Source organism: Coloeus monedula (assembly GCF_965178545.1).
Source record: "Coloeus monedula genome assembly, chromosome: 2".
Taxonomy (NCBI): Eukaryota; Metazoa; Chordata; class Aves; order Passeriformes; family Corvidae; genus Coloeus; species Coloeus monedula.
The window spans coordinates 116,035,071-116,045,585 of record NC_138782.1 but is presented as its reverse complement, the minus strand read 5'-3'; the positions used below and the strand labels follow the sequence as shown (position 1 = coordinate 116,045,585).

The 10,515-nt window shown below is 40.0% G+C and overlaps 1 protein-coding gene across 1 annotated transcript in view; it reads right to left on the bottom strand.

Annotated features, from left to right (window-relative positions):
- Positions 1-313: 313 nt before the first annotated feature.
- TFAP2D (transcription factor AP-2 delta) overlaps positions 314-10,515 on the bottom strand; it is a gene marked incomplete at both ends in the record, with an annotated part of 47,164 nt that continues 36,962 nt past the window's right edge. The window contains one exon of the mRNA XM_082302693.1: positions 314-533. Coding sequence (XP_082158819.1) covers positions 314-533 — 220 coding nt within the window. The remainder of the gene's footprint in view (positions 534-10,515) is intronic.

Sequence of the window (10,515 nt, the reverse complement as noted above, 5' to 3'; positions counted from 1 at the left end):
TTCAGAACAATCAAATACTACGTGCACAAAAAAGCAGTTTAGAGCAACATAAATTTTAAAAAAGTGACAATTTCATCACACAATTACTGTACACTGCTGTTCTTAGGGTTGAATACTTTCCTCTCTCACGCTCTCTTTCTCTCTGTTTTAATCTTTCTTTTTTTTTTTTTTCTTTTTACTTTTTTTCTCTTTTTTTCCCCCCTTTTTCTTTTTTGGATTTGGTCCACTGGAGATAAATTGCCCTCAATGATATATATATTTAAAAAAAATATCAGCAGCAAGACTCTCTCGAAATAGATTCTGTTTGATGTAGCTAGTCTGTCTTTTCTGTTTTGCCCTCTTTCACAGCAGCCTCTGAAGTTTTCCGCAGGGGGGCTTTCTCCGAGTTGGCGTGTCCTTGGCCGGATTCCGCCGCTCCTCCGTTTTTGTGCGATGTGTGCTTTTCCAAGTAGTTCAGCATTTCACTGAGAACAGTTTGGAAAGTGCTTAGGGCAGCACATATTGCAGGAGTTCCAAAACCATGAGTGATCAAACTACAAATGGGAAGGAGAGAGAAAAAAAAAAAAAGGGAAAGAAATACACACACACACATAAATATCAGTGTGCTCACAAACACTGAGGAGTTTACAGTTACACTCATTTTGCTATAGTGAAATTCAAGATTTGCTCCCTAAACTATTTATTACCTGTGGGAGAAACAGAAAGGAAAGGAATAGACCCAAAGAGCAGACTGAATACAGCTTCAAAGGTTGTTTTTGGTGGAGCCTCAGTTCTGAAACACCATGGGACAGACCCTCAGCAAGTGCAGACTGACACAGGGCTGCTGACTTCAGAGAAGCCAAGACAGAATCCACAGCCTCAGCTCGCCAGCATTGCTAATTTTCCAGTGTCATAAAGTCTGGCTCCCCCTTCTCAGGTAAAGAAAAGGAATTCTGTGTGGTTTGTTCACAATTCTAGATCATACTTGGTTGACTTGATCTTGGATGTCTTTTCCAACCTTAATGACTCTGTGATTTTATAGCTCTTGAACATGACCTGGTTATTCTACATGAAGGTATGACTGCATTCATAGTAGGAAATTTAGCAAAGCCCAGGATACCATCTCCAACCCTCATTACAATTGTCATGGTTTGGCCATACCCATGCTGCTAAACTCCTGGACCATCCAACAGGGGGAGATCTGAAGTGCCTGTTGGGAATTGACCCTGACCAATACCTTTGACCAATACCCAACCTCAAGAGATGAGCAGAAAATATTTCACATGGGACTGGTTTATTAGGCTGAATTAATGGACAATCCGAACCAATTATTGGCAAAAATAACCCAGTTCCAACAATGTTGCCCTGGTAGTGTTTTATTTATTGGTGTAGATTTTCTCTGTTGCACCTTTCATCTGAATAAGGGGGATCTTTCAACATTGAATTTTTCTTGTCATTGTTCCTGGCTGCCACCTGCAGATCCAGAAGTGTGTAAGTTTCCCACAGGTCCCATCTTTTGGATACCATCTCTGTGAGGATCACGGAATCCCAGAATGGTTTGGGTTGGAAGGAATCTTAAAGATCTTCTCGTTCCATCCCCCTGCCATGGGCAGGGACACCTTCCACTATCCCAGGTTGCTCCCAGCCCTGTTCAGCCTGGCTTTGGACACTTCCAGGTATCCAGTGCATCCACAGCTTCTCTGGGTACCCTATGCCAGGGCCTCCCCACCCTCACAGGGAAGAATTTCTTCCCAATATCTCATCTAACTCTGCCCTCCGTCAGTGGGAAGCCATTCCTCCTTGTCCTGTCACTCCATGCCCTTGTCCCAAGTCCATCTCCAGCTATCGTGGAGCACCTTTAGGCACTGGAAGGGACTCTGAGGTCTTCCCATGGCCTTCTCTTCTCCAGGCTGAACAATCCCAACCCTCTCAGCCTTTCCTTGGAGCAGAACTGCTCCAGCCCTCTAACAATCTTCATGGACTCCTCTGGACTTGCTCCAACAGCTCCGTGTCTTTCTTGTCCTGGGGACCCCAGAGCTGGACACAGGACTACAGGATGTCCCAACCACCCCAGGATATGGGACATGGCACTGGAGACCAGCTTTTAGGCAACTGACTTCAGTGCCATTTGCCTTAATATTATGTGTACAGTATAAGATGATCATGTAAGGGCTAAAGAAACTAAGGTTATTATGGGCAACAAAGCTGTTTTCCTTGTTACAATGATTCATTTTGATAAGTGGCATGTGAAAACAAAAACCCCTGCCCAAATCCTCCAGATTTTTAGTTTTCCTTTAGAAATGTAAATTAAAAATTATTTCAAAGGTTGAAATGTCATTGAAGTTTTCAAAAGTGATTTCAGATATTTTAATCCTGCTCAGGGAAGAAAGAAGACAAGAGGAACAGAAGCTAATTTTTATGTTTGTTGGCCTTTTTTTAGAAATCAATACTTTGTATAAGTTAGGGTGAGGGGGAAAGAAAACCACATTACAGTGATTCTGACAAGGAAAAATAACTGTTTCCCAGCCCTGCTAGTTCAGAATTTGCCCCTACAGTTACTCTCTGGGTGTTTTGGGCACCACATCAGTAAATCCTGATCTGATGCAGAGACCCATGCGAGGGTCAGAAATAGGAACATTTCCCTTCAGTGACCTGTCTCCTCTGCACTTTGGCTTCTCAGTCTTTCCAGGTCTTTTAGAAAAAAGTGAAAATGTAGGGACTTAGGGGAAAGAGGTTTTACAGGACATGGACAATTGATAGGATGTTTTAAGTATCAAAAAAACCCACACGGGAAAGGCTTCAGGATATTTTTTTGGGTCACCTTTCTGTCTGCTAGACATGGGAAACCTATTCAATAGAAAAGCTGGTATCTTAGGGAAGACACCAAAACTAAGTGAATTCTAATCAAAATGAGTGCTCAGTATGGAAGTATGTCTCCATTTCAGATTGGGAATGGCATAGCCTTTTATAAAAGGTCTCCAAAAGGCTATTAACAAATAACTCGCATTTAGAATGTTTATCCGTCAGTCTCCAGGCACTTTTCAAAGCAGGAATTTATATTTATCCCCAGTTAGTAATGTGAGGAAAATGATAATTAAATATTTACAAGCAATATTTTGCAGACATCAATTAATAATACCACATGAAGTTTGGAATCTTGAAGTTTGGACTGGTAGAAATATCTGGATCTTTAGCATTAAAAAGAGGTAAACATACCTCAGTTTAATTTTATTTTCTTTTTAGGAATACCTGGCATACCAGAAATATAAAAATCATCATCATCATTGTAATTCATGGTTTTAATAGTTGTAAAAACTAAACCAGAAGTAGCATATGTGTAAGTATTTTAAACCCTTTCATGTCACTTTAGGAGTCAGGCGATTTAATGATTTTGTGTTGCATTTTATCATAATTTCTGGTCTTCAGAAGTTCAGAGAAATGAAAATGTGATGGAGTTTACAATAAAAATAAGCAAGAAAAAGGAAATTAAGGGTATCATTACTAGTTATATTATTGCACGATTTTTACACTGCTTGTGTGATCTTCTGGGTCCTGATTTGGGGAACTGACTATACTGAGACACATAAAAATACTAATGGTCTTGTAAAGAAACTAGTCTGTGTATTTTAGAAGCTGGCAATATCTGCATTCATGCATTCATTTCCAGTAGCTTCAAACCATATAATCATAGAATCATTTAGATTGGAAAATACCACCAAAATCCTCAAGTCCAACCACTAACTGTGCACTGCCAAGCACACCACTAACCCATGTCCCCAAAAGCCACATCCACATATTTTTTTAACACTTTCAGGGATGGTGAACCCACCACTTCCCTGGACAGCCTGTTCTGATACCTGACCACCCTTTCAGTTAAGTTTTTCCTAATACCCAGTCTTCTGGTTTAAAAACTAGTGCTCATAGGAAATAATTTTTTGGAGTGAGTAAGGGATCTACCTCTTTTACAGTTTAGCCTCTTAGTCACCAGTAATCATTAAATATGGCAGCTCTCACCAACACAGCCTTGTGTTTCTTATTAAAAAGCCAGCCCTTTCCAGTGAAATGATGCTGCAGAGTCTCATGGTAACTCTACTTTCTGTTCCCGATGAATAAATTCTTCTCCACAGACGGGGATATGCAGAGCCTATTAATTTTCCCACGAAGCTTATTAAGAGAAACCATTTTATAGAAAATTTCTAACCAGCCCTCCTTGCCAAGCTCCTGTGAGGGTGTATTTTATTAGGCTCACTTTAGGTAATGAGCATAAAAAGGCCGAGAGTTATTATCTTCTACTTTATCTTACATTTCTATCAGTAATTCCCCTTGCTCTAATTTTGGTGGTCTTTACTTCTCTGCAAGTTAAAGTCTCTGAAAAATCCAAGAAAGTTGGATAATTTCCCTTTGCTGATGAAAGTAAGTTTTAAGTTTGGGAGAAAATCTGATTTTACATTTAAATCAGACATGACAGACGGAAGATTAATGGCAAAGCATTAAAATGCGTTTCCTGAAAGTCAAATTTAGCTGCCTGATTTTCCAGGCTAATTGTTCTCACACTGAAATTGGTTCATTTTTGGTATGCTCCACACCTATGAAAGGAGTTGCTTTCATTATCATACTTTCATTTGGGTTTATAAGCCTAAAATTAAACGTGGTGGTCTCATAATGGAGTCTTCTGGATATTCTCAGCTTTGTAGTGCATCCCACCACAGCTCCTATAAACCAACTTTATTAGGCTGAAATCTCTGATTCTGGTGTTGGAGAGCTGCAGAAAGAAGGCAATGAACATCAGGCCAACATATTACAAACCCTGGTGCTTAAGGACATCCAGACCTGCCTGTAATTCTGCCCAGCGCTATGATGCAATTATGTCTGCTCATGTTTTAATGATAGCCTTACTTAAAAGTGAAAAGATCCAAGTGTGCCTGAAGGCTTGGAGTCTCGTTTGGCAACCACCTCAAGGACTCCTTCATACCCCAGGCTGGTGAGGCTCTGACATGAAGCAAAAGAAACAGCTTCCCTCTCAGTGGGGGGGGGAAGAGGCCATCTGCACTCAATGTTTACACCCTCATTTAAAATAAATAAGCCGTTTAAAAAAAATAATAATGAAGACAAAGCAAGCTTTAACTTATTGGTCAGATTTTCTCAGAACTTTGAATCTGAAAACTCCCTGGTTATCCAAATTCAACAGCACATAGCTGATGACAGATGGTAAGATCTGATATGACGTTTAATGGCTGTAAAGGAAATGGTAAAATATTTGTATCTCTTCACTGACACAAGTAACATCTGAATATAGAGATGACAATATTGACTTTGAGGTGCTTCTTTTGATTTCAAGGTCTGTCCTGTGAAGGTTGCCTAGAAAATTAAATGGTGGTAACTTTACTTCAGGAGCTCAGAAGATCTAACCATGACACAAGTTAGACTGATAGTCGAGATAAACATTGGAATGTGGGCAGTGGGTATTACAGGGATAAGTAGTCTATAGGATCAGAGTAGCAAACAGCACAGAAGTTGCCTTCAAAGTAGGCCCTCTTGTTTTCCTTCTGTTCATAGTGTATTAAGGACATGTCCTCCTAAGCAGATGGACCTCCTTTTACCATGTGTAGAAGCCATGGAGCAAGTAGGAGGAGAGTGTTAGAGCTGATGCCCCAAATTTCCAAGATAATCTATTTCGGATCTGTATATTTTAGACTTTGGTACTCATTTTCCACACTAAGAAGAATTGCCCAGGCAACAGACCTGAAACATCCAAAAACTGTGGAGTGTTTCTGAGCTATAGACCAAAGATTAAATCATTTTGTGATTCATCTTTACTTTACAGGAAGGCAAAGAAATGGATGAGGTTCATTCAATTTACTACCATCCATAAACTTTTTCCAGTGAGGAAATGTAGCTGAGAAGCCCTATTGCCCTCCTCAAATGAGAAAGACCAAGAATTAACATTTATAAACATGCTCATGACAAGGTGCAATAAATTTTGTAGCCTTTTAATTTGTAAATGAGGGGAGGACATTCCTTCTCCCTTTGGGAAACACGAGAGTGCCTTAAATGCTTTAAGAAATCTTAAGTGCTGTGTTAAAAATCTAAGCACCCTGCAAGATTTTTTTTCCTTTTTTGATGAAAGTATTCTTTTTTTCCATGATTATGGAACTTAGTTGTTAATGAAGCAGATAAAAGAAAACAGAGGAAAATCTGTTTTCTTGACTCCATAAATTGTGACTTTAAGGGAATATGGTATCATACAACCCATGATAAAAATCTTTAAAAATATTCGAAATTAGAAAGGATTTTGTTCATCAGTAGAGCAGGACAAGGTGATTGAGACCTTACGATGGAAAAATCAAAGAAGGAATGCCTTGGAAAGGAAGTGAGGGAAAGATCCCAGAGGAAGGCACTCTAACACTTATGGTAAATAAAGAGACAAAGAAAAAAATAAACATAAAATTCAAAGAAAAAAAATAAAAATTAAAAAAAAAAAAAAAGAGAAAAATGAATGAAACAATTTGTTGCTCCCTGGTGTCTCAGCACTAGGCATCAGTGTTGTCCCTCTCAGTTCTCTAAATCCAAAGACCAAGAGAGCTCCTAGAAATCAGGGAACTCTAGAGGGCACCAGAGGTATTTCACCATAAACCTTATTGTGCACCAGGCTTCTTCCAGTCCCTGCATCCAAACAGGAGGCTGCTGCTGTGAACTGAGATGGCTGGAATTATGCCAGAAGCTGCTCTACATCCTGATAAGCAAAGAAGTGTAAAAAAAGAGAGAACAATGTATAAAAGGGGGTGAGCACATCTTTGAAGGCAACCCACAAGTAAGTCTTTGGGCTTGGCTTCTTGTTACAATTTAAAGAACACGCCGAGCTTCAAAACCCATTTCATTGCTCCCTTTTCCCTTCGGAAAGAAGGATGTTACTTTCTCACTGCTCCCAAAGTCTGAGGCTCTGGTTTCTTGTCTGTCACTTTTCGTGTCACCTCGTCAGCATGATGCCAGGCACTGGCAGGAGCTTGACAGCTCCAGGCTCAGCAAGGAGCTAAGCGACAAAACTCTTGTCTCAAGCAGTTTCACAGGAAGGGTGTTTCATATCAGCTGGATGGCTCGACAGAACACAGAAAATCCATGAGGATGCTGATTGCTTTCATTACCTAACGTTACTATTCTGAACCTATTATTTTTTGTGTGTCTGTTTTTATGAGGTTTCTGCAGTGAAAGAAGTGTCACTTACAAGAAAGTACTTTTCCCTTTGCCGTTTTGCTGTCTTTATCTTTTATATATAAAACAGAAGATCTGGGTGTGATTTTGCATCTTGATGAAACATAGCCTTGAAGTTAAAGGATCAAATAGAACTGCGGGAATCTGTGGATATCCTCCTTTCCCTATATGATGGGTGGCATTAGTAGGATATCTGAAATTTCCAAACACCACAGATTCTTAGAGACACAAGTGTCCCAAAAGCAAATGTAGAAGATGTGTCTATACCCAATTTTACAAGTGAAGAAACTGAAGCTAGGAGGGTGGTTGATGAGGTCAGGGAATCTGTATGTATAAGCCAAGACACAGAGGCAGATCTTGTGAGTATAATCACAGAAAGCCTTCACTTTGGAAGGTTTTTGTGTTATGTTTTTAGTTTTCCAGAACAGAATGTGGGTCATTTTTGGGGGTGTTCTGGTAACTCTAGTTTACATGAGGTTTTGGGGAACCAAAAAAAGAATTCTGCTAAAAATTTAAAAAATCAACAAAGCTGTTCTGATGCAAGGGCAGGTTAAGAAGACAAAGACATGAAGACACATCAATGTGACTTTCAGGATCCTGGCTGAATCTCAGATACAACAGTGGAATGCAAGAGAGAGGGTGGCACATGCTCTCTTCTCTCAACAGAAGAGAAATATTATCTAAAATAATTGGGTTTTTAAGTACTGTCTTATTAATTTGGATATTTGATCCAGTTGGAGGGATACCCTGAATGCTGATCTGAGTGGCAGACGTGTGTGAAACGTGATGTCCCTTTACACCTAAAATGACCCTAGATCTCCACATTCACCAGACAGGTGAATCACTGTAAGGTTCTTAAACTGAAGCTGGGGATAGCTTTGGTCACCTTTAGCTGCATTAGCAAAGTAAGAATACACAGATTCCTCGGGTTATGAATGAAATGGCACAGCCTGGCCCCATCTCCATCAGTCAATCAGTCCATCAGTCTCCATCAGCATTTTTACTTGAAAGTAATACCTAAGTTTCTGACTGAGATAAGGTTGACCAGTGCCTGGGAATTTTTTGGGGCAGAAAGAGGTGGTCTTGGACAAATTCATTCAAGGAACCACAGAAGCAGCCAAACATTACAGACAACTATGGTCCAGTGGCCAGGTCCAAAGTCACACAATTTATGAGATTAATTTTTGCGTATCTTTTGGGGTGTCTTAATTTCTGCCTCTCTTCATTCCATCTCTGAAACATGACAGAAACACATCCCTTCTTCACAGCAGGGATCTCTACAACTGAGAATAATTGGTTCATCTGGTCTGGTTCTCTGCTCTGGAGAGGGCTGGATGCCATAAATGTGTGTGTAGTGCAAAGATACTACAGAGATGAATGATATGGAATTATGGCTATTTCCCATATAGACATGCCTCAGATCTACCTGCACAGCCCTAACAGGAAAAGGGTGGTGTTTGATGGTTGTGTTGGTTAACATTGTTCCAGAACCAGCAGAAGAATCTGTTGGCAATGTCACCATTAAGCTCTGATGCTTTAGAGGCAGAATCATGTTTTTGGGGGTCATCCAAGGCTTCACCATCTCCCATCACAACTACCTGTGCCATAAAATCTCTGATGTGTGTCTCAGAGCTCTTGTGTCTCCAGGCAGACTTGTCTTCACCTACTACAGGTCATGATTGCCCTGGGTTACTATTTCTGGGCTTTTCTAAAGTGGATTATTCTCATTGTCTTTCATATGTTTTGCTTACATCCAGCTTTTTTCTGTCTCTAAATATTACAATGCCCCTTTTCCTTCCCATCATCTTGGATATTTGAGAACTGTCTCTCAGCTGCAAGGCTATTTTACCTGCTCTGAATCCAAACCCAACCAACTTACAATGCTAAAGAGAGATTTATATAACCCGAAAGGCCCTGAAAAAAATAGAGATGAAGCCTCAGCTTTACTGACATCTGTAGGATTTAAACCTGGTTTAAGTTTCATAAGAAATGAACTCCCCAGATTTTCCCTCATCCATACTCAGGTACATGCCCATGTATACAGAAGCTTCACATGACTCTGTGGGATTCTGGGGGAAAAAGCCTCTGAATTATCAGTAGTAGAAGGCATTTTAAAAGAAACTTCATTTTATGTAAGCATTTTCCTTTTCTCTTTCCTTTTCCTTTCTCTTTCTTTTGCTCTTGCTCTCACTCTTTACTCTCCTGATGATCCTTATGCTCTCTCCACTTTGGAAGTAAAGGGTGGGAAAAATAGTTTCCTCTCATTAAAACTGTAGAAAATTTCAGGTTCTTTTCTGGTACTGATATGCTGACTTTGATCTCTTTTGTAGTAAACTCAAGAATGCTTTGCACAGATCAGCCTTTAGAGGACAATAAAGAGACATTCCTGTGTCTGGACAAAAAGTCTCAGCACTTGGTAATGGAAATTGATTTTTCCAGGGTTTTCATGTTTGCTCTATGACTTAATGATGAATTTGTCCTCAGAAACTGGGGATGGGATAGCTCGAGTGGTGACTTTCAGACCAAAAACAACACATGGGATTATTTGTGTTCAAAGTGTTCAGAGTCAGGTTGGATGGGGCTTTGAGCAGTCTGGTCTGGTAGAAGGTGTCACTGCACATGGCAGAGGGGTTGGAATGAGATGATCTTTAAGGCATCTTCCAACCTTTTCAGCTCAAAGAAGAGCTGAAGGACGGGTTGGGCAGCCTTACAATGTAGCACCTCTTCTTGAAGTCAGACTTATGCTTAGAAATCTGAGCTACTCCAACACTGAGCCCATGGAGTTTGGGATCCAGCCCTGGCAAGGCAGACCTTCCCTGAATCTAAATTTATATCACACACAAGGCACCAGACTGGGCTGTAACGAGGGCTGGTGCTTCCAAGAATTCTAAACTTTCGCATACATTGATGATATATAGGTACCACTGTGCCCAGGAATAGTTTGGGTTAGTGCTAGTTAGACGAGGTAGAAAAAGCCCCAGAAATTCTGCAGATGAAGAGAAACACAGATAGCCAATGCCTGTTCTCTGGCACTACCTTTATCTGCTAATATCAGTATATTTAAAGTTATTTTAAGTTATCAATATAACTTCAACAGCCGACTCATAAGTGAAGTTATCAATGTAACTTCTCTGCAGTAAGATCCTCTAAAATGTATTGAAAAGGGAGAAATGTTGAATGAAACAAACATAAAGTGACCCTGGCTCAGGTAATGCACAATATTTGCTGCTATAAATTTAAGGGTCTGAATCATCTGTTCATGATCAAATAGTATTGGAAAATCATTTGTCATGGAGGATTGAGTTTTCTGAATTCAGATCAGATGAA